Source organism: Eleginops maclovinus, chromosome 11 (genome assembly GCF_036324505.1).
Source record: "Eleginops maclovinus isolate JMC-PN-2008 ecotype Puerto Natales chromosome 11, JC_Emac_rtc_rv5, whole genome shotgun sequence".
NCBI classification, from domain to species: Eukaryota; Metazoa; Chordata; class Actinopteri; order Perciformes; family Eleginopidae; genus Eleginops; species Eleginops maclovinus.
In genome coordinates, this window is record NC_086359.1 from 10,000,938 (window position 1) to 10,023,462 (window position 22,525).

The 22,525-nt window shown below is 39.8% G+C and overlaps 5 protein-coding genes across 6 annotated transcripts; 2 read left to right on the forward strand and 3 right to left on the reverse strand.

Moving 5' to 3' along the window:
• Window positions 1-2,067: 2,067 nt before the first annotated feature.
• nf2b (NF2, moesin-ezrin-radixin like (MERLIN) tumor suppressor b) lies at window positions 2,068-11,107 on the reverse strand. The gene is made up of 17 exons (XM_063896088.1): window positions 10,763-11,107; window positions 9,826-9,941; window positions 9,439-9,564; window positions 8,739-8,861; window positions 8,540-8,623; window positions 8,130-8,198; window positions 7,942-8,024; window positions 7,721-7,796; window positions 7,276-7,413; window positions 6,937-7,011; window positions 6,725-6,838; window positions 6,210-6,332; window positions 5,800-6,017; window positions 5,515-5,617; window positions 4,935-5,074; window positions 4,690-4,858; window positions 2,068-3,956 (listed from the first exon to the last, which is right to left on the reverse strand). Exons 2-17 carry the CDS (start codon window positions 9,913-9,915, stop codon window positions 3,909-3,911), a joined length of 1,779 nt encoding a protein of 592 aa, XP_063752158.1. The 5' UTR covers window positions 9,916-9,941; window positions 10,763-11,107; the 3' UTR covers window positions 2,068-3,908.
• A 91-nt stretch (window positions 11,108-11,198) lies between these two features.
• On the forward strand, window positions 11,199-14,704 carry mettl27 (methyltransferase like 27). Of its 2 annotated transcripts, XM_063896092.1 has the most exons (6): window positions 11,199-11,682; window positions 12,172-12,300; window positions 12,533-12,661; window positions 13,045-13,180; window positions 13,545-13,637; window positions 13,762-14,682. In XM_063896092.1, exons 2-6 carry the CDS (start codon window positions 12,181-12,183, stop codon window positions 13,968-13,970), a joined length of 687 nt encoding a protein of 228 aa, XP_063752162.1. In that variant the 5' UTR covers window positions 11,199-11,682; window positions 12,172-12,180; the 3' UTR covers window positions 13,971-14,682. The 2 variants fall into 2 exon arrangements, with proteins under 2 accessions (XP_063752162.1, XP_063752163.1); XM_063896093.1 differs by lacking the exon at window positions 11,199-11,682 and having other exon boundaries at window positions 12,178-12,300; window positions 13,762-14,704.
• Window positions 14,705-15,525: 821 nt separating this feature from the next.
• LOC134872684 (complement C1q-like protein 2) lies at window positions 15,526-16,726 on the forward strand. Its single transcript, XM_063896091.1, has 4 exons — window positions 15,526-15,779; window positions 15,960-16,043; window positions 16,124-16,252; window positions 16,339-16,726. Exons 1-4 carry the CDS (start codon window positions 15,554-15,556, stop codon window positions 16,617-16,619), a joined length of 720 nt encoding a protein of 239 aa, XP_063752161.1. The 5' UTR covers window positions 15,526-15,553; the 3' UTR covers window positions 16,620-16,726.
• Window positions 16,727-17,578: 852 nt separating this feature from the next.
• On the reverse strand, window positions 17,579-19,732 carry LOC134872682 (claudin-4-like). The gene has a single exon (XM_063896089.1). The coding sequence runs from the start codon at window positions 19,288-19,290 to the stop codon at window positions 18,328-18,330; it is 963 nt and encodes a 320-aa protein (XP_063752159.1). The 5' UTR covers window positions 19,291-19,732; the 3' UTR covers window positions 17,579-18,327.
• A 906-nt stretch (window positions 19,733-20,638) lies between these two features.
• LOC134872689 (claudin-4-like) lies at window positions 20,639-22,063 on the reverse strand. Its single transcript, XM_063896096.1, has one exon. The coding sequence runs from the start codon at window positions 21,948-21,950 to the stop codon at window positions 21,318-21,320; it is 633 nt and encodes a 210-aa protein (XP_063752166.1). The 5' UTR covers window positions 21,951-22,063; the 3' UTR covers window positions 20,639-21,317.
• Between the last annotated feature and the right edge of the window lie 462 nt (window positions 22,064-22,525).

Here is a 22,525-nt window from a genome sequence, read left to right on the forward strand (position 1 = left end):
GGGAAACCCTCTCCCTCTCCACTTATCTCCTGCACTCTTTAGTTCTTAGAAAATCATTTTCTGTGTGTAATCATAATCTCATCTGAGCAGATCCATCCTCACTATTGAGACGGTTAAGGCAGCAAAAGGCCCTTAAAGTGACTCAGTAATAGGAAAAATCTATTTCAGTCTATCTCATTTCAGTCTCTTCTTACAGTGAGATGCCACCACGTAAAGGACACAGGAAGTATGTCACCTAGGTACATTGTTCCCAACAGCACGCTCATTTATATGATTGGGTGAGCAATTAGCAATATCGTTAATTGGAATTGAGAAATGCAATTAATGTGTTGCCCAATTTTGACTCAAACTTGAATCAGGATATGACTGACACATTAAATATGTATGAAATACATATTTCAAGGCCATGCCTTATCACTGAATAACTTCAAGGTCTGTTCAAAATAACAGTAATTCAGTCAGTCTGCAATCCCTTTATATGTTCTCTAACAAAGACAGAAAAGCGTCCATTTTTTCTTTTGACATTCAATTATGTTTAGGAGCAAGATTGTTACGAGGGGGTTAATAGGAGTGGAGGTATGGGGTAAAAGGGATAGGGGGGAGAGGAGTTAGGAAAGGAGAATATTACTTACTCTCTTTTTCCTCTCTTCTCTCCCCTATATGAGCCTATTTTTCTGTCTCCTGAGCCTCCTTCATCTGAGCCTTCTCCCTCAGTTTTCAAGGCAAAGCTCCTGAAAAGATAGACAGCATATTATTATGTTCTCTTTGAAAGACTAAATACATAATTAACTGTTATAATCATACAAAAATAATTAAATCAGAGTGATCAGCTGATGTAGCATACCTGAAGATGAGCATTTTGCTGGTTCAGGAGCTGCATCTCCTCCTTCACCTCCCTCTCCTTGATGAGCCACTCCCCTTCCTTGTTGAGCCACTTCTCCTCCACCTCTCTGCTCTGTTTCTGGTGAGACTTTTTAAGGATCTCCTTTGTTGCCAGTTCACACTCAAGCTGACCCTCAAGGACTTTGTGTTTTGTCTGCCACTCTGTCTCTTTTTGGCAGATCTCTTCCTCTTTTGCTCTCTGCTTGGCCAGATGTTCCTCTTCCAGTGCCATCATTTCCTTTCTGACACTGGTGACGGCATCCTCCTTCACCTGGACGATCTTGCTCCTCATATTCTGAGAGTCCTGCTGTAGAGTCTCCAGCTCGGCAGCTACTTCCTTCTAACAGGCCGCATGCTTTCCCGCTCTTAATTTAACTCCAATACAGCCCTGTCAAAGGACGTTTTTATCTCATTGAGCTGATGATGCTGTTCCTTCCAGGATTGTTTTACCTTCTCTGTCTCCATTGACTGGCAGTGAAGAATTTCCTCCAAGGAGCGGACTTCCATCTCTTGCCTTAACTTTTTAAAACCTTTTCTCTTCACCACATCTTTTCTGACATAAACAGAGTTGACACCAGAGGGTCCTGATGATCCAGCAGCTTCCTTTTTCTCTTCCTCCCAGGTGAGCTCCTTGCTTACAATCTTAAGAGCAGCATTTTCTGCAGCCAGCTTCTTGTTTACCTTTTCGGAGTCGAGCCGGGCTTATTGAAGGATTTTGCTATTTTAGAAATACTTTTCGAGCCTGGACCATGTTGCTTGAACAGTGGAATCATGTCATCTAGGTTGTAAAGGGCTCTGAATGAAAACCCTTTACAACCGTCACTAAAATGAAATCCTTTAGGCCCAAATGATGGTAGTTCTTTTCAAAACATCCTAGTAAGCATAACACCTTTAGTGGTATTTCACCTGCAGACTGATCAGTGTCTGACTTACATTGCATTTTGTATACATTTCAGCCAGACAGACATTGGATTCTCTGCAATTAAGAGTGTTTTGATGCACATTGAAATGCAGATTAGAAATTACATAAAATCCTATAGTTAAAATAATATACTTAGATGGATGTTCAGCCTCGATGGCTTCTTCACTCCGCAGCTAATGACATTTTACGGACACATTAAGCAATAATGATTAAATTATCATCTATCGCACAACTTCAATAACAAACATAAGGCAAAACAGGAGCATGTTGTATGACCACGGTTGTAATGAAAGGATATACACCAAAATAAGTTGAGAAAAGAAATAAATCATTGACAGATTTGTGTTACATCGTAATCACTTCAACGTAGACCTAAGGCATCCCAGGGTACAATATTGTGTTGTGTGTTAAATTATTCCTTAGCACTCGCCTTGTAGTAAGTAGCAGTAAAGTCCATTTCTGGAAAAACAAAATAAACATTGGATCCCCCCACAAACATAACATGTGTGATGATGTTATTCAAGGATTTATAGCACAAATAAATAAGGTTGAAGATGCAAATAAAAGCACTTAAGAAATGTGTTGATGAAATACAAAACGGACACGTTCACTGGGACATTTTACACAATACAGTTTACAAAAGACCAAGGTTGGCCTAATAACACAACCATGAGGGCAATGATGAACCAATCAACTGTCTGTGTTAGGTCCATCATGAAGTCAATCTAAAAATAAACAAACACGCAGAATCTCAGGCTGTACATTTGGCATCCAGCCTCTCCCTTTTTAACAATATAATGAGGACTTTAGTGTTATAACAGTTACCCACCTCAATATGTCTAAAATCTCTACCTTGTGAAAGACTATAACCAAGCTATACGTCAATAGCCTGTTTGAATCGGTTAGCAATATAGGAAAAAAATACTGTTTATCTCAGGGGAAACACAATTAGATTATACTGTATCTGTAGTGATTGTCTCCAACACTAACCCTGAGAAGTACACCAGCTGAGGAAATAAAAGAAAACCAGAAATCTGATACTAAAAAAAAAAATCAGGGTAGGACATCCAACCCAAGCTCGAAGGCAAGCCCAATGCTAAGACACATCAGCACAATGGTAGCAAATAAAACCCTTAGTAACTCTTATCATAATGGTAAAAAATAAAGTTAAAGGCAGCATCAATCCTAGACTACAAAATATAAAAAGTTGAAATGGCAAGCTTGTGTACTACATTTCTGTGTGTTGAGGCACTGGAAACAATACAAAGGCACCTGTGTGCAAAGGCAGTTCAACAACCAAATAACAGAAAATCAAACAAAACCACCAAAACAAAGATCAACACGGCATTTAACATTTCTATGGAGTGTCTTATCTAGAAACTGTCCCTGCACACTTCCGCTTCTCAGGCTATTCTGTGAATTGCGATTGCAATATTATGAATAACTTCTATGAGTTTTTGTTGCCAATAATCAAGAGTTGTCCTTAGTGTATTTTTAGTCTTCAAAACCACGTTAAAAAGAAAGTTTGGAACATGTTTAGGTTGAAATTTGGGGTTCTTTCAGGTCATTTCTTTTCCAATAGTTTGAGAAACACTTTGCTGGTTTGAAAGAAAATGACCTGATTGTTTACATTTTTTATGTTTCCTCCAAAGTAAAAAGATAATTCATCCAATATCCACTAATGGAGGAACTTGACTAGAGCCAGTTTAGGACAAATCTGAGCCTCAATCCCTGCCCCTAAATGTTGTTAACGCATTATTTCAAATGTCATGAAGTTATGATCTGATATCTGACCATCTCGCAGCCAAGCATCCCTTAAAAACCACAAAACAACATCAGCAACTCGACACGGCAACATGCAACTATCATCAGCACCATATCCTGAATCAGTGTTAGAAACAAACATGGATGTGTTCTTTATAAAAGAAATGTAGAAGGTGCTGTAGTGTGGAAGGTGGTAGCAACTAGTGGCTGTTTGTTGTTGTGGATAGATTTATAGTCTTCCCAAAGCACAGTCATGATGTAAGAGAGTGTCTGTGTTAGTTTCAGTCAGGTAAAAAGTCACAACAGCTGGGGCCCACGTTGTGTATCTTGCAGGACTCGATCACACTTCTTCAAAGAAAGCCATCTGAGACATGTACGCAGAGTTTCGCTGCAAGACAAGACAAGTAGGACATTTTTTAAAGAGGAAAACGTGGCTCAAATCAGTGCGAGGAAATTTGGTTTGCATTGAGAAACACAAAGACAAGAAGTCTATGCACGGCAAAGTTAATTCTACTTCTGATGGAATTAATACAACGGTGCTTCATATGCTACACATCTTAAATCAGCTGCGAACTAAATATTAAAACGTGTAAAACAGGTAGCCTTTAAACTGATGGCTCTTTTGGCTGACAGAATATATTTTATATTGCTATTGTGAACTTTGACACTCTCTCTCTTTATTACCATAACCATACCATCATCCCCATAACTGTATAAATAAATAGCAATATCCATGTATACAATGTTTGTAAATCACACTGAGCTGAGTGCTAAATGTACAAAACCGCAAATCTTTGTATTCCCTTGAGATGATTGACATCAGATTTCCTGAGAACATCGAGTCAGTATGCGCTTGTTATTACCAAATTAAAATCATATAATTGGGTTTCACGATCAATCATTTAATTACTATACAATTCCATTGAAAGATGATACATTATTCTATGGAATAAAGTCAAAGCAGTGGTGCCATGCAGTGCATTATTATAAATGGTAGACAGGGGGGAGACATGATATGGTATCTACTCGACATGCTGACAGTTAAACAATGTTCATTAGAACTAATAAATATTAGTAACAATAATTACAAGAAGAATTGAATCTGAAGTGCTGATACGTACGTTGCTGTGAGGTATGTACACCGGCTCATGGTTGTATCCCCGGGCCTCGTGGCGGAGGCTGTAGACGCCGGCCTGCTGCTGCTGCTCCTCCAGCTTCAAAGACTCGATCTCCGTCTTCAGCTCCTTCAGCTGGTCCTGCAGGTGTTTACTCTTCTCCATGTACTCCAGCCTGCATGAACGCATCACCAGCTATCACACACAAGCAGATCTTTCTCAAATGTTCTTTCTGGAGGATTTAAACTTACCTCTCTCTCTCGATCTCCATGGACAGCCTTTTCATGTCCGAGTCTTTGAAGTCCAGACGCGTGGACGTCGATTCATAGGCAAAGTCGGCTGCTTCAGGAGGAGCAGGGGGGGCAGGAGGAGCAGAGTAGGCTGCTATGAGCTGAAAGACAGGCAAACACACTAGTAGTTACACTCGTTCAGTAAAACACAAGTTTCTCTACTGCTGTTTTTGGTAAAAGGACAAAAAGATTACATTTAATTGGACCTACTCTTTTCCAACTAAATCCATAACAATTGTTTGCATTTCTCTGGCCAAACTGTTTTCTGTTGGAAAATGTAGAATGACTTAAATTGGCTTTAACAACAACAACAACAACAACAACAACAATTCTCTCTAAATGCTGTATGCTGCTTCATACTATCAATCAATGGCCATAGCTTTTAGTATTTTTACATTACATGTTACTTTTTAGACACTTTTATCCAAAGTGACTTACATACACTCATTATTTTATAAACTTGGATTTATAGAGATTCATAAAAACCTTCCCAAAAGAAACAAAGGCATCATAAAGAGCAGCAGTGTGATCATCAACTCACAGGATATGTTGTTTTGGTGATCTCCAGCAGCTTCTGTTTGGCTCTCCGCTCAGCGTCCTTTGCCTCCGTCAGGTCCTGCTTCAGGTGATCGGCCTCCTTCAACCTGGAACCAGAGCTTTGATTAGTTCAAGGCTGAAGGAAGACACTGTTACTAACAAACACCAAACACTAGAGAGCATGACAAGCAGAATGTTGTGTGAGCTTTCACATATTCTGGGTAGAGTCACAGATAAATGTAATGTAGAAAAGCTGTTAGTGAAGATATAATGCTCTAAAACTAATGACCTCCTCTCAGACTGCTCCACCAGTTTGACGGCCAGCTGCTCGGCCTCCCTCATCTTCTGCTCCATCAGCCTTTTCTCCTCCTTGGTCTTCATGGCCGTGACCTCTAACCTCTGCCTGTCCTGCTCAGCTTCTGCAGCTTTGTGGGCCAGAAGCTTTGCCTCCTCCTCGGCAATCTGAGCCTTTTCTGCCAGCAGGTCGGCTGTCTCCTCAGAACGAAGCTGGTAGAAAATACATTGGAGCATTAAAAAGCCATTCCACAAAAATAATGTAAGACTTATTATGGATGATGGAGACTTGGCAATGTTATGTAGTTTACAAGAAGGAATGTAAAGCTTGTCACCAAAACAGGACTTCCTTAAAAAAGATTAGCCGTTTCCACAGTTATTTCATGTGGAGGATTAAGCTCTCACCAGAGCCTCGTTGGACAGTCGCGCCTCGTCCTGCAGCTGGAAAAGCCTTCTCTCCATCTCCTCTTTGGCCCGTTCTGCTTCCTCTCTCATCTGTTTTTCCCGTGCCAGGATTTGACGCTCCATCTGAATGGATGCCAAGAAACTCAATAATGTAAGTTATAAGAACCAACCATGTTCAGTGAGGATAAATAAAACTGTACTTTTCTGATTCAAGTGTTGTTGTTTTTAGAGCAGCACCTGCAGCCCGTTGGGTACTACATTCAAAAACATAATACAACATTGAACATTTTGAATTTACAACAGTGTCTGTGAGTACCACCATCTTGAATCATTAAATCAAAACATAGAGTATCCTGTTCAAGAGAAAAAGGGATGGGCAGCAACTGAGTCAAGTGTGACACCTAGTGGTATTAAAGGTTTACCAGTTCAACCATGTTTACACTAGCAACCCGTAATACAGGACACAACATTTAATGGGTTATTCCTATTGCTCATGTGAAGCTGAGAGCGCTGACCTTCTTGCAGGCCTTCTCTTCCTTCGCTTGAGCCTTCATCTGTTGCACTTCAATGGAGTCCACCTTCCTCCTCCTCATGAACAGATCGTGATTGCCAATGCACAACTGCAGGATCTGAGGACACGGGAGAAACCAGAAAAGAGATGTCTCGCTTTGTATAACTCTAAATGTGTTAGAGTTGATCTTTCACATGCAGAAAGAGGCAAACCAACCAGCTTGTTGACACGCAGTTGAGATGAGTAGAACTTGAAGACATCTTTCTTTTTATCCAAGGGTTTAATTGTGAACTGCGACAGGGGAAAGTTCAGTTATTTTTTGCACAACTGAGGATTGTCTGGACAGATGCCTTTCCAACGGTAAAGAAGTGCGGTTTCAGTGGGGAAATAAGGATATGTTCTCTTTTGCACTGTATCTAAAGTAAGAAAACAAACAAGTATGGATCTGGAATATCCATCCAGTTAAACAACCCCTCTTGTTGTTGCCACATGATAATCAAACCCCCAATTCACTGCCTTTTCTAATTTAAGAGGGATGTGATACTCTGCCTTTACCTCTTTCTCACTGTAAGAGATGTTGCGGATGCCGCTCCAGGGAAAGGATTTATTGGGGTTGAGTTTGCTGTTGGGGCTGTAGATGTGAAGACCCTGAGCATCCACTCCGAGTAACAGGTCTGTGTCCCTCTTATTTTGCTGCGGAGAGACGTTTCAAACAGAAATGTAAGCCAACATGACATACAGCCACGGCAAAAATGAAGAGACCACTTCACCAATCATTTTCTCTTGTTTTATTATTTATAGACATGTCTTTGAGTTTTATTGTATTCTATAAACTACTGACAAAATTTCTCTGTGTTGGAATTCAACAGACAGTGGATTGACTGCCACACATGTAGAGATAAAGATTTAACAAACATTTGGAGTGGTCTCTTAATTTTTTCTGGCGCTGTATATGAATATTTTTTTTAAACAAACCAAGGCACCATAATATAACACTCACAGTGATGGCGAAGTAACTGACACCGTACATCTCCAGGTCCTGAGCAATTTTTAAGTATTCCATCTCAGCCTCATCCCTGTATGGACGATGTAAAAATAAAGAAGGGAAGGAATATCAAATGTATCACACTTGAGCTACTTCATTTAAGATAACACTGCCTGTGAAGGTATTCTTTTCTCTTTATAAGCTGAGTTTAAGATGCCCCCCTGGGTCGGTCCTACCTGGCGATGCCTCTGTGCTCGGCGTACCAAGCCGTGATCTTCTCCTCCCACATGTCAGCTGTCATTTGGTATTGCATCAAAACCTACAGGACCGGAAGAAAAATCACATTCTAAACTGCACACACAAACACTGTTTAACTGATCCACCAACTAGGTACAACATCTAAATAACAACAATGTGCACTTACTCTTTTTGGCAAAAGTTCATCTTGTGCCAGGAAGCCCGGCTTGTGGAAATTTGGGTCATAGTCCCCATACTGTGATTGAGAAACAAAAGGTTACTTTTGCACATCAGCGAAATATAAACTGTTTATCCATAAGTCTGACTGAAAATACGAAGTGATTGTTTGAAAGATCACTTTGATCTGATCTTCTGCCGTTTTCTTAAGAAGACCAGGGGGGAGAAAAGTATTGAATACTTTTTTGGTCTTATTAAAGTGTGCCTTTAATTCTGTTGGGTCCATACACAGAGAGATACTTTGCATAAAGCTGGTCAAAATATGATATTTAGTATTTGCCGAAAGCATTAAATGGGACTTCTGAATGAATAGTGTGTGTGATATGAAGGTAGGGACATTAAGTTGCTTGGCTTTTTTACCTTGGCCTGGACAGCATAGGATGCCAACAGGACAGACGCTTCAGGGGAACAGAATATCTCTTCATCCAATATCTGTTTCTTTACCTATAGGAGAATGTGAAGACGCGTAGGAACATGTATTCAACCAAGCAAAGATGTTCATCCAGCAACAACAAAATGACCAAGAGCATTTGTACGAAAAGGGTCTCAAAAAGGTTACCTGTAAGAAGAAGAGGTGCTGAGTTATCTCCTGGACGAGCTCTTCTTCCACTTTTTCTGGGAAGAATTTCGCCAGGAAATGAAATGTTATGGGCGAGTCCTTGGGAACCTCCTGGTCCAAGACCTTATAGAACAAACAAGCACCATCATATTAGAACAGACTCACTAAAGCCAGAAAGTAATTTCATGATCAGTGTTTATGTAATAAGAATAACCAAAGAACAATTGGGGAATTAATTGGTCAACTTCATTAATAATTCTAATAATAAATGAATGCTTAACTTAATTGATCAGCCTGACATTAGCTTGTTTCAGGCCTCTCTGATGTCTCTGATATGAGATTTGCTGTTTTATATAATATTTTTTTACACTCTACATCAGAAAAAAGTAGACAACTTGGAGGTACCACCTTGCATTAGACTATGGGAGATTCTGATGGGTATAATTGTTCTATGTTCTGACATAGTACAGATTAATCAATGAATTTCTCAATTAAAAGATAATGAACAAAATTCTTGTTCTAGTTCATTTATTGTAGCCTTAAATTAAGGTTAGCCTCACCTTTCTTCTTGTGGGAAACACGCATAAAACAGCATTGTGGGATACATTTCCACAACATGAGGTCTGGCATTTTGTTCAAGTCATATTTTGTTTTGTTTTGAATCCTCATGAGCCCGTTTTACCTTTACTCCTTCACTCACCCGTTTCTCTGGTTTCAGCCAGGCGTAGGTGTCCTTTACTGTGTACCTGAGTCCAAAGAACCAGGTCTCCCTCAAACCAACGGTGCGACACACCAGGTCAAACAGGTCTTTGCCTTTCCACTTCACCTGAGAACAACAGAGAGGGGTAGAGAAACCAGTGAGTTAAGATGCTGAAAGCCAATGTGTTGTGTTGCTGCTGCTCTGTATTCCCAGTAACTGTTTAAATCAACCAAAAATAATAAGTGATGATTTTATGTTTTGAACAGAATATCCCTTCAGTCTTCATGGTAAACTCTTGATGCGACTGATTAAGAGGGGTTTTCCCGCCATTTTATCGGCGAGGTGGGCCTGAAAAGCAAAGGATGCCTTCTATAAATAAATCCTTACCTCACAGCTGAACTCCATCTCGGCATCCATGGTGATAACTTTGACTTTAAAAGTCTTCGGCTGTTTCTTTTTCAACCCGAGGATAGACATCTTGAAGGTGTTGCTGTCAGAAGAACCTGTGGAAAGTAAATTCATGAGTATTTCAACTAAAGAAACTGCTTTCAGGACAAAATATGATACTTAAAAAATTGTATGAAGGATGTATTTTTATTTTAATACATGGTTTGTTTTCATGTCATTTCAAATGTTTGGAGAGATTCAAGCACTAGTGATTAAATGTAATGAAGTACATTTACTCCACTGCACTTACTGAACCGTTAATTTATTGTAATTAAATACAATTGCGAGGTACTATTACTGACTATTTTCATTTTATGCTACTTTATACTCTCCTACATTTTGTAAGCCATATTGTACTTTTTACTACACTATATTTATCTATATATTTCGCTTTTACAGATTAGAAAATAACAACAAACTAATACATAAACATTGATATACAATTATAAGATTACATAGTAATTAATACACCTTAGCTCCACATTTAAAAGCTGCGATGAACACATAAATGCATGAACAAAATATATACGTGATTCTAAAATGGGATATTACGCACAATAGGTACTTTTACTTTTGGCACTTTAAGAATATTTTGATGCCAAAACTTTTGTATTTTTACTTAAGATTTTAAATCCAGGACTTCTAATTGAAACAAAGTATTACACTGTAATTTTTACTTTCTCAAACATCTGAGTAGTTCGTATACTTCTGTCAAGAACACGTCTTGGTAAGTCATTGTTGTAAGAGCTTGTGATGCTGGTCAACTAGCTGTCGGGCGATATAAATGTGTTGTTTTAAGCGGTTTTACAGGACATACAAAACAGTTACTTGTCTGTTAAACACGACATGCAGCTGAAATGTAAAAGAGGCCCATTACCAGTGAGTGAAATAACAAGCCCCTGCCGTCCAACAGGGCCCAGAAGAGGCTGGGGGTTTTCTGTGTTGTTGGTTAGTCCAATGCTAAGCTAACTGATATTTCTACACAGCGTTAGCATTCCAGCTATTCCACAAAAACCGACCAAAACAAGTTGTAGAAAAATCTGAACTTTTGAACGGTATCCATAGTGAATCGTGGTGACTAAATGTACTTTACAAACATGGAAGTTATGTTTGTTATCACTTTAAACAAAGTTGCTAACTTTATCGGTAGCTACGTACTGGGATAGCTTGCTTTTTAATATCAGGAGGACTTTCCAGAAGATTTTTGTTTTGACTAGTCGCTCTACAGGTGGGACATGAACAGCAGCTCGGGATAATAGCTACTGCGCATGTGCAATAATTTGGAAGCATTTATGCCGCTTTCACCGGTTGTCGGAAAAAAGAGCTTTACGAGCCTGAAGAAAGATAACGCTTAATTTTGTACATTTCAATGGCTTTGAGAAGAACATGTAATGATAATGGTGCCACTATGCTCTGACAATAAGGAGTTGTAAAAAGACAGCCACCTGTGTGTGGGCTGTACCACCAGTTTTCTATGGTCAATCTCCATGAAGTGTAAATGGTATGTGTGTGTGCCTTCAGCTTTGCATCTTCTCTTCAGAGTGTAGGTGATAACAGGGAATTTGTTTCTGTGTAGCTCTCAAGCTTTTTCTTGTGTAGTTGTTTTTCAACTTTTTTTTAGAGGTTATAATTTAAATGAAGAAATGTATGTCAGATAGTACGAGGGCCATAAACGCAACAACACGGAAACCACGAACCCCAACAGCTACATACTTTGCTCATAATAATTACTTTACAGTGTAAGGGGAACCAACTTGATACACCACTGAAGAAGGCAAAACCAACATCGACGCTACTGTAGGTAACTCTGTCGCTAACATGCACGTTTATGTATTTGAATGGGCTGGTTGAATCAGCCGCATGCTGTGTATGTCAGATCAGACATAAACAGTGCAGTTCAATCTTTATAATAGGTTATTTCTAATGTAACAATAAACAATTTAAATCAACAGTGGCTTCAGATAAAGTAGTTGCACTGTGTTTCAAATCATTCCCACATTTTCCTCATTTATATTGACTTAGGTAACAGAACTACCCGTAATATTCCATAATTGATTTGGAGATATTTTCAGATTGTTTTGGCTACACATGACATCACAAAATAAATCAACTAAATACCAAAAAGTAAGTTTGATGAACTAGCAAATGGATGATTTTAGGATCACCATGCCAACTGAGCTCACACTTTAAACTTACAATCAAAAGACAAATACATGTTATGACATATGTTGTTTCTGTTATTTTACATTGAGTTTTTTGTCTCTGACTCTCTCTTCCTTTCAACAGGTTTGTATAATGGCAGCCACCACTAAAACCTTGGAAAATGTGAAAGCAAACATCTTATCAGCTCATAAAAGCACTACGTTAGCAGAAAAGGTTGACTTCTACAATTCATGGGCAGAGAACTATGATCAGGTTAGGTAACTGATGTACAATAAAAGCGTATCATTAGTAGTATTTTTTTGTTTTTTTGTTGCAGAAATTAAGTGAAACAACAAAAAAAGTAAACTATTTCAGTCCTTAATGCATACAGATGTGTCTTATAAAATATCAATATATCTTGCAAGATTTAGTTTTTCAGTGATCTTGTTTACTTTCTGTGTCTGTGCTTAAAGCCACTCTTCATTCTAAACATTGGTTTGAGTAGGACGTGGCTGTTCTGGAGTACCGAGCACCGAGCCTGGCAGCAAACTGCGTCTCCTCCCATTTCAGCGGGGATCGTGGGGCAGCTGTAGTGTTAGATGTGGCCTGTGGTACTGGACTGGTGGCCAAACAGGTACATTCCCAAGATAGAAAACAAACTCCTGCATTTATATAACCCTAGTCAAAGTGGAAACTGCATTTGAATACAGTAATATGTAATGTATTTGACAAAAGCAAAGTTTTCTGTATTTCTTTTAAAAAAGTGACAAAAGTCAAAATATGCTTTTCTTTTAGGTTGATCTCTGGTTTATTTCACTTTAGAAGATAATATTTTTCCACTGAATCTCCTCTCCTCCCTCCTTGAACATTTTTACTAGCTTGTGTGTGAATCTTTTGTGTCACGATTGAATTAGGAAGTGATTCTCTTTCTCTTTTGCTTATTACTAAACGTGTTCAGTGTTATACTGAGTGGACCAGTGTGACCGATAAACAACCACACCTCTCTCTGTTGTACAGATGAACAGGCTTGGATTCGGACACTTTGTTGGTATTGATGGAAGTGAGGCTATGTTGGAGTTGGCCAAAGAGAGCGGGTTGTACCAGGACCTGAAGCAGTGCATGCTGGGAGAGGGGTCACTACCTGTCCAGTGCGGTAATATAATGGTTTGAATTATTTCACGTGTCATTCATTACTGTTATTCTGTAAATCTCTTTTTTATTAGTTGTGGGTTAAATCAAGTTTAAAGACCTTTAATGTTATAATTGTCTTTTTGTTCAATTGATCTTGTTTGATCAACTTTTCTTTATTATGTGTTAATGCCTATATTAAGCACTTTGAATTCCCTTTGTGTCTGAAATGTACTATATAAATAAACTAACCTTAACATTAACCTCAAGACTCTTATCTGACATGATATTATGGCTATTAATTATTATTAATCTTAAGTGTTGTTATCAGTTGTAATGTAAACTCTCTTATCTTCTTTACTCTGCACCTATTCCCTTTCCTCCTGCAGGTTTGTTTGATGTGGTTGTGATTGTCGGTGCTCTGAGTGCTGGTCAGGTCCCGGTTGGTGTTGTCAGAGAGTTGTACAAGTCTACCAAACCAGGTAAGAATATTTGTTTTGCGATTGTTATAAATCTAATGCAGTTTAGATCATCAGTTGTGCATCAGTATCTCTTCACTGTTGATACCCTCAAAAAAACTGCTGCACTCTCACCTGTATCCACCAGGTGGTTACGTTTGCATGACTACCAGAAGAAACCAGGACAATGTGGAATACAAAGCGGCCCTGGAGCGAGAGCTGAAGCAGATGGAGGCCGATGGTCTCTGGATGTGTGTGGAGGTCTCTGAGGTGGAAGACTGGGAGCGAGCTGTGTCAGAGCATGAGGACGGATACATAGCTGGTGTGGTGTATCTCTATAAGAGCCTACAACAATAGTACTAAAGGCAGATGTACAAAACACCTCAAGAAGGTAAAACGTGTTCAAAAAACTCTTTGTATACACTTAAAAAAGAAAGTTTGGGAAGCTTTATTTGCAGGAGTTCATTTAAGATATGAAATGTTAATGACTTAATATCCATGCTACATGTAGCAGTAAAATGGATATGCCTTAAATATGTGAAGTACATGCAGTAGAGATTAATTGCATAAACATGAGAACTGTGTGTGCAAAAAGAAGGTGTATTATTTGTAACTTTGTGTTATTAATATTATTTTTGTACCATTAGTATCAAAATGTAAATTGTGGAAGATCATTTTCACGTGTTAAACTATAATTAAAAGGTACTTTGAATGTCTTGTGGTTTTAAATGTCTTGATCTTGAAGTCTTGTTTAAGTAAATGTATATCTCAAGGAGGCCTACATGATGAAAAAATGATCACATTAATATAAATGATGAAACATTCACAATGTGACTCACTCAAATGCTCTAAGACAGGGGTGTCCAAACTACGGCCCGCAGGCCATTTTGAATCGGCCCTCAGCAAATTCTGAAAGTATAATGGAATATGGCCCACAAATTAAACTTTTGCTTGTCTTATATTGTACTTCTCAAACATATATGTTAACATATATTAATGAGCCCAATTTCAAATAAATTCAGTCATTTAAAATGTAAAACATTTTTTAACAAATCTTAGTTGATAAAAAAAAAAAAAAGCCCAATAACTTATTTTTCCATAACCATCTTGAAATTGAACCTTCATATTTACTCTTATTATAAACAATCTGAGGCTTCTGTTTTAAGGAATGAGCTGCCAACAAAATTAATGAAACCCTTAAGAGAGACTGTTTTTTCCTTAAACCATTTGAAATTATCGCGCATTATTCGCCTACATTTGATTTGTTTTGCTAACTTGTAACTTAACTTATGAGGCAATATTCACCTCTTTAAGTGGCCCAGCTCTCCGTGTATTTTTCTGTATGTGGCCCTCGGTGAAAAAAGTTTGGACACCCCTGCTCTAAGAGGTTTCTACATCATATCTAGTGTGAGTGAATATGATTCCCTGAAACCTGACCATATTTAATCTGAAGGCCCTTTTCATGTACAAACTGAATTTACTGTAAGTATTTCTGAAACCACCAATAGACTTAAGAGAACAGATATTAACTTTATGTGGCCGTTATGTGATTGGACAAATTACAGGATAGAAATCATGATATAATACTACGACAGCGAGTTTTTTTTACAAATGTAGGCTATTGAGACACAGTGAAGAAAAAAGTGTGACTCCCTTGTCTGAACTAAATCAGATAAACCTGAGTTTATCTAAAAGGTGTCAGCATGAAACTTGTTCATCCTTGTGTGTATTAATAAACACAGTGTATGCACAGCTGTGACTGCATCAGTGTGCGTTACGGTAAACGTGTTCCACCAGCCTGAAGCAGCTTGTATTTTCTCACCTTGAATCAAACTACCAAACAGAAACACTTGTTGTTTTTCCCATTCGCTCAGCCAGCTGAAGATAGGAGACTATATAAGATCTCTTCCACTGTACCTGTGCAGCTCTATAACTCGAGAATGAAGGTCGCTTTTGGTTTGCTGTTGTTGCTGCTCTGCCTGTGTGGGGCTCAGGGGGAGAGTGGAGGGCTTGGGGAGGTTGGTGAGAGCAGCAAGCTTCAGGAGGAATGGACCCAGCAGAACCCAAACGCAACTGCCCCTGACATCTGGGCGGAGTTGAAAGAACTGAGAGACATGGTGGTGGAGCTCAAGGTGCACGTGAAGATACTGCAGGGAGATTATTCAGGTGCAGAATTTTCTGCTCAGTGTTGACATTTTTTTTTGGTTTGATTGAAGTGTGTGAACTCATCATTTGAGTGCTGGCTCAACGGATAGATAAGATGAGTGTCAACATACTGCATATAATTAGTTCTGAATGTTAGCAGTTTGCAACTTTGTTCAATTCACTTTGTTGCATTCATTTCAGAGGTGGAGAGAAGACTGAGCAGCAGTGAGTGGGAACTTCTTGATACCAAGAAAAGGATTGATCAGCTGGAGAATTTAAGTGCAGGTACGGATTGTACCCTTCCTAGACACACACACCTGGTCCTGGTCATGTAAATAACCTGCATTGACTGTTTTTGTTAACAGCAAACACCAAGGTGGCGTTTTACACAGCTCTGACGGATGCAGGGTATGTCGGCCCATACACCACGGACACCACACTAAAATACAGCAAGGTCTTCACCAACATTGGCAATGCTTACGATGCAGCCACAGGTAATGTTCTGTGGGTCGCATGACATTATGTGTTAATTTACCGCTACATAACTCAAGTGTTACATTTTCCTTTTTCTACTCTTTAGGTTTCTTCAAAGCGCCAGTCAAAGGAGCCTACTACTTCCAGTTCACTGTGTGTGGTCACCACACAGGTCTTATGGGTGTATATGTGTACAAGAACAACCAGAGGATTATGTTCAATGTGGAGTGGAAGGAAGCTCAACAATATAAGTATTTCACCAACTCTGTTGTCTTGGAGTTGATGGCAGGAGATAAAATTCACCTGGCTCTCCCCGCTACCCACGCTCTGTATGACGATGGAAGTAACCAGAGCACCTTCAGTGGAGCTCTTCTCTTTCCACTCTGAGGATGTTGTTGTTTAGGCTGCTGAGTGATTGATTTGTCTGAAACTCTGATTGTATTGATGCACTCTATTTCTTAAGCAGCAACTCAGCAAATAAAAGAGTCATTGAAGTTTTGCTTATTATCATTGAGTTTTTGTCTCCATAACTAAACTTTACCAGCAGGGCAGTGATGTTTACTTACTGTAAACATCTGGATCTAACTAATACATGGCAGTAACTGTAATGTATCATAGACAATAGAAAATGAGTTAATAATATATTAAGTGGTAGAGTTGTGAAGGCGGAGATGCAAATTGATGCCCCCATCATCCCTTCTTTTTATACAACATTCCTCATTGGGCAATAAATCATCTGCCGGCATAGTGGGAATAGTTGTGTGTGTACACTAACCACTAGATGGCAGGGTTTCTCAAAACTATGAGACATCCTGAATATCCATCAAATTATTCAGTTGCCCACCGGTCGGTCATGGCTCACAGCCAAATCACTCAAACCTATATAACTAAATAAATATTATGTTTGTTTAGTGCAGTTTTATTTTTGCATTAGCCTACCTGACTAAATATATTTAATACTTGTATGTAATTTATGTAATTCATATTTTTCAGGTTTATTTCGACACAAGTATTCCTTCCTGAAGTAGAACTTGTGTGTTGCCTATGACTGGCAGCATTATATAATGACTAGATAACTACTGCACATTTGAATAAACAAAACCCAAACAAAACACGTTCCATCAACATTATTCACTGAAACTAAGTTTGAATGCTCTACAAACACACTGATTCTCACCCTGCTCACCGGCTGTAAACTCACTCTCTGTCAAACCAGTTTGTCCTGTAGATTTAAACAGCAAGAAGAGGAATGAAAGGCCGGGGGATGCTGTGTACTCAAAAGGAAAGGCTCTTCTCTGGTCATTTGTGACAATTAGATTATGGGAAAAAATACTTTTTCAATCAAATGATATGAATAACAGTCATTTATTGAGTAAAAATACAGTTATATGGTAACATGTTTTCTAGTAAAATACAAATTATATCACATTTCACAAAAAGCAGAAGCTAAATCCAAAAAGTGTAACCTTTACATTTCAACAAGTTGAGTTTTTCATTGCCGAATAACTCAATCAAAATGTAAATCAAATGATTACTTACATGAATAAGAAAAGGTCAATGCTATCAATATAAATTCATGATAGAAAAAAAGGATAAAATATATTGTTTCTTCATTACTTATGTTTCATTCAGGTTCCTGTGCATCAAGCAGAAACCAACAAACCCAAAGAGTCTGAGGTAAAATTAATAAGCAGACGGATTCATTATCATTTAGTGCATTGAAACAGTCAGAGCAAAACTTGATACAGCTATAATGCTACACATCTTAAACTGAACATGTTAAAATGAATTAAAAAATGATCAATAAAACTAATGCATACTACAGTTTTTTTTGACACCGCACTTGGTTTTAGGTTCAGTTTAAGTGCACATAACATGTTAAAGCTGCTATTCTCTTTCATATTGATGAATAGTTAACACTATTTTCCTGTTTGTCCTCTAAAAAAGCAACAAGTTGGATTATAAAAAAAACTATACGTCTATACAATCAACTATTCTTCATCAGTAAACAGTCACACAAACAGTAAACTAGCTCTTCTAAATCACCCTTAACATAAAAATGTGTGGTAAACATTAGTACGTATGTGTGTGTGTTTCAAATGTATGTCCTTGTTGGATTTGAGGACGCATCCTCATTGTCACTCTCGAATGATAAATTCTCTTCTTCTGCTCGTTTTAGCTGAGACTTCGTAGAAGGCGCATCACTGTGTTCAGACTTTGCAGAGTTCAGTCTTTTCATCTCAGACTTTGTTGATGGTGCCCATGATTTTTCAGACTCTAGCCTCGAGCCCTGCTCAGGCTCGTCCTCCCAGGGAGGCCTTGTATACAGAGGAGGTTTCACTGATGAGCTTTGAGACCTGGGAAAAGCTCCGACAGGCTGAGATGTTGCTGCTGGTACTCTGCCGCCTTGGGAACCAGGCTTGGTGGACCCGTTGGAGGACCGGACCACCAAATAGCGGACAGAAGGGCTCCTGTCTGCTTCGCTGGGTTTGAGGGGGCATGCTGAGCTGATGAACAACCCCCCTCCCAGCATAAGTAGGATTGATGCTCCCCAGCCGATGTAGATGGAGGCTCCGATCTCCCTACGTTGAGCATCTATGGCGGCGCTGTAGAATTTCTTCACCACGGACCCTGCAGCCCACGAGGTTGGGATCAAACACAGCAGCCCCGTGAAAATCAAAACAGCCCCTGCTGCTACAGCCACCTTGCCCTTAACCCCACCTCCTTCATCGTCCAAAAAGCGAGTGCACTTCCCTCCAACGAAGGCCAGAATGAGGCCTGCACCGCCCGTCGCGATGGCGAGGACGATGAGAGCCCTGGCGGCCTGTAGGTCTGAGCTGAGAGCAAGCATAGAATCGTAAGGTTTACACTGGATCTGCCCTGTGCTCTGCACCACACAGGTCATCCAGATGCCCTCCCAGATGGTCTGCGAGGTGACGATGGTTGTTCCCACAAAGGCTGTGACCCGCCATGTGGGCATTAGGCAGCTGATGATGACCCCTGCCCAGCCCAGGAGACACAGGGCGCTGGCCAGCATCTGCATCCCTGTGGAGGCCATGACGTTGAGAATTCCTCACAGAGGAAAGTGCTCTAAAGTTGTTATTCTTCTCTGTGGAACTTCTTTTGCTCTCAATCCTTGTGACTCTCCTCTTGTCTCTTTCGTTGTCAGTTTTTTTCAATGTGAAATGTTGCCTTTTTCAGAGCCTCCATTTTGTTCTTGCCTCAGTTGTAATGTTGTATCTGTCCCACAAATGCAGAGCCCAGTGTGACTAATAATGCCGTGCGTCCAGCCTCCAGCAGCTTTAACATTACTCCAGGTGTGTCTGTGTTCAGCCTCAGTTAATTTGTTTACTGCCTGCTTGCCGTCTTTCTCTGTCCCTCCTCCTCATATCCAAAAGGGCTGTCACCTCCGCCCCTCCCTCTCTTTATTTCTCTACCTGCGAGTGCTCTTTCTCTTCTTTCACCTGATCAGCTGCCTGTGTGCTGTAGCTCAGGTGTGGATGCACCACACCTACTCTATAGGGAAACAAAAGGGGCAGGAGGTTGACAGGAAAAAAGAAATAAAGAGAGAGAGAGAGAGAGAGAGAGAGAGAGAGAGAGAGAGAGGCAGTTGTAAAGCTGTGACATCATCTATTCCCTCCCTCATTATCTTTGTCTGACTGATTATTTTGGAAATGATAAGCTCTGGATGAAGGAGAGAGTGATAGGCCTCTGGGCAATCATCATATTTATGACATGCACATCTCATTGTTCACACACCATCTCTCTGCAGAATCATTAAAATGGTTTGCAAATCTGATTTGATTCAGAAAGTTAACTTGTGTGAGGGCTCAGTGTGTGCGATTATACACATCCTGCGTGGATGCATTTGGGTAACAAAAGGAGAAAGATGTGAAACACAATATCCTGGGAGACAAAGCCAGTTTCATTCTAGCTGTTGCCGCTCTGTGGATAAACCTGTTTGAAACATGCAAAACCACTCCCCACTCACACACACAAACACACACACACACACACACACACACACACACACACACACACACACACACACACACACACACACACACACACACACACACACACACACACACACACACACACACACACACCATACACACACACCATGCGCGCACATGCGCACGAACGCACACACACACACACACACACACACACACACACACACACACACACACACACACACACACACACACACACACACACACACACACACACAATGTAGAGTTAAGGGATATACTTTTTGTGCCAATTAATTTTCCCCGAACATGATTTTTATTTTTGCCCAATATTTTAAACTCATGCTTAAAGAACACAAGGGATCCCTTACTAATGTTCAAAGGCTTACAAAAAGTGTCACTCAGACAAGACAATAAGAAAATACACACAGCTATGACTCAGTTTCTTTGTTTATTCATGTTTCTTTGCCTGGAAGCACACATTTTCACACAACCTGTTTACAAGGATCCTGTCATGAACACTTGAAAAACCAGATCCACTGCTCAGCAAGTTTTTTTGGCACTTGTCATAAATAAAAAAAACAACACCCTCTCTCATGCTCACATCTCGACATCATGTGTCTTATAAATGACTTAGATTTAAATGGTATACATTAATACAGAGATAAAATCGCAACACATTCATAACTTAGACAGATGTTGTGAATCAGTCATATAATCATCAATAGTCTAGTTGGATCTAGAAGGGGTAGACACAAAACATTTAATACACAGGCAGCTTTAATATATAGCTGATGTTTAAAAAAAAAACGTTTTAATAGAGAACATGTGAAATTATTCACAAACAAACAATATAAAATTGTGTGAAAGTGTAAATACTGGTGTGTATTCACATATAGAGAAATACTAAGTATTCTAAACTTTCAAAAGACAAAAACTTGCGCCAAAATGATAAAAACCCAGGCTATAGCCACACCGTCATCCTGCAAAATTCCTTCAACCACATTATAAACATTGTGGCTGAAATAACGTCATGGGACAGAAGGGGAAACATTTATAAACTCTTATTTCTTTTAAACAGATTGTCCCAATTCTACTTCCCGCTGAAGATCTAAACGTAGGCCTTGCTGCTGTGCTCAGAGCGAGCCTTGGCGTACTTCACATCGTAATCCTTCTCAACTCTGGGGGGACATGAGCTGCAGAGGAGCCCCCCACCCAGGAACAGCAGCCCTGCGGAGGCCCAGCCGAGGTAGAGCGAGGCCCCCAGCTCCCTCCTCTGAGCATTGGTCATGACGGGGTTGTAGAAATCACGGATGATGGTGTTGGCACTCCAGCAGACGGGGATAAGCACCATGATGCCTGCGATGATAAAGATGATTCCTGAAGCGATGGCCACTTTGCACTTTTCCGTTTCGTCCTCAATAAAGTTGGTGCACTTGCCCCCTGCCATGCCAAGAATTATCCCAAAGAAGCCGGCAATGATAGCAATGATGACGAGTGCTCTGGCGGCCTGAAGGTCTTGAGGTAAAGCCAGGAGAGAGTCGTAGACCTTGCACTGCATCTGGCCTGTGCTCTGGGTCACACAGTTCATCCACAAACCCTCCCAGATCACCTGAGCAGTGACGATGTTGGCACCAATGAAGGCTGTTACCTTCCAGGTTGGCAGAGCGCAGATTACGATGCTCCCCAAAAAACCGATGATAGCCAGGACAAAACCCAGAATCTGTCTTCCACTGGACACCATGATGAAGCTCTGTGTTGAAGAGAGTTATTTACTGTGAGGCCGACGAAGGAACCGGTGGAGGTTTTTATTGCCCACTTAAAGGAGAAGTTGACTGTGGCTGCCTCACTTACAGGTTTTGTTGTTGAAGGAGAATCAGAGGAGGGGTTTACCGCGGTTTCCTCTCAGCTGAAACTAGTTTGTGAAGAAATCTCACCTGACAAGATGCTTCTCAACAGGCACACAGGGGCCCCTTTTAAGTCAAAATTTTTGATAAACATACGCAGTCAAGTTATGTTTCCCTACAGCACACAGACAAATTGTTTAATCATTCACCAGTAATTAAGACAGTCTTTTTTTGGACTATACAACAGGGACCTACCATGTGACAAATATGTCACTTTGTAAGTTTGTTTGGATTTTTCACACCTGTAAGGCCACACAGCTTCAATGTATTACTAATGCCACTTTTATTCTTGTTACTTTAAATATAAAAAAATTCCTTAAATCTCCAAGTGGAAAATTCCTCTTAAAAAATCTTACAGTATATCTGAAATATTTGACATTCATTCACAGAAATGTAAACGCTCAGATACTCT

Excerpts from the sequence above, each read along its gene's own strand:
- LOC134872689 (XM_063896096.1), bottom strand. The coding sequence starts at position 21,950 with ATGGTGTCCAGTGGAAGACAGATTCTGGGTTTTGTCCTGGCTATCATC.
- mettl27 (XM_063896092.1), top strand. The coding sequence starts at position 12,181 with ATGGCAGCCACCACTAAAACCTTGGAAAATGTGAAAGCAAACATCTTA. Across the intron at positions 13,181-13,544 it reads GTCACTACCTGTCCAGTGCG|GTTTGTTTGATGTGGTTGTG; the intron begins GTAATATAATGG and ends TTCCTCCTGCAG. Across the intron at positions 13,638-13,761 it reads GTACAAGTCTACCAAACCAG|GTGGTTACGTTTGCATGACT; the intron begins GTAAGAATATTT and ends TGTATCCACCAG.
- LOC134872684 (XM_063896091.1), top strand. The coding sequence starts at position 15,554 with ATGAAGGTCGCTTTTGGTTTGCTGTTGTTGCTGCTCTGCCTGTGTGGG. Across the intron at positions 16,044-16,123 it reads GCTGGAGAATTTAAGTGCAG|CAAACACCAAGGTGGCGTTT; the intron begins GTACGGATTGTA and ends TTTTGTTAACAG. Across the intron at positions 16,253-16,338 it reads TGCTTACGATGCAGCCACAG|GTTTCTTCAAAGCGCCAGTC; the intron begins GTAATGTTCTGT and ends TCTACTCTTTAG.
- LOC134872682 (XM_063896089.1), bottom strand. The coding sequence starts at position 19,290 with ATGGCCTCCACAGGGATGCAGATGCTGGCCAGCGCCCTGTGTCTCCTG.
- nf2b (XM_063896088.1), bottom strand. The coding sequence starts at position 9,915 with ATGTCTATCCTCGGGTTGAAAAAGAAACAGCCGAAGACTTTTAAAGTC. Across the intron at positions 8,862-9,438 it reads GGCTGAAACCAGAGAAACGG|GTCTTGGACCAGGAGGTTCC; the intron begins GTGAGTGAAGGA and ends TTGTTCTATAAG. Across the intron at positions 7,012-7,275 it reads TCTCTTACAGTGAGAAAGAG|TTCACAATTAAACCCTTGGA; the intron begins GTAAAGGCAGAG and ends CCCCTGTCGCAG.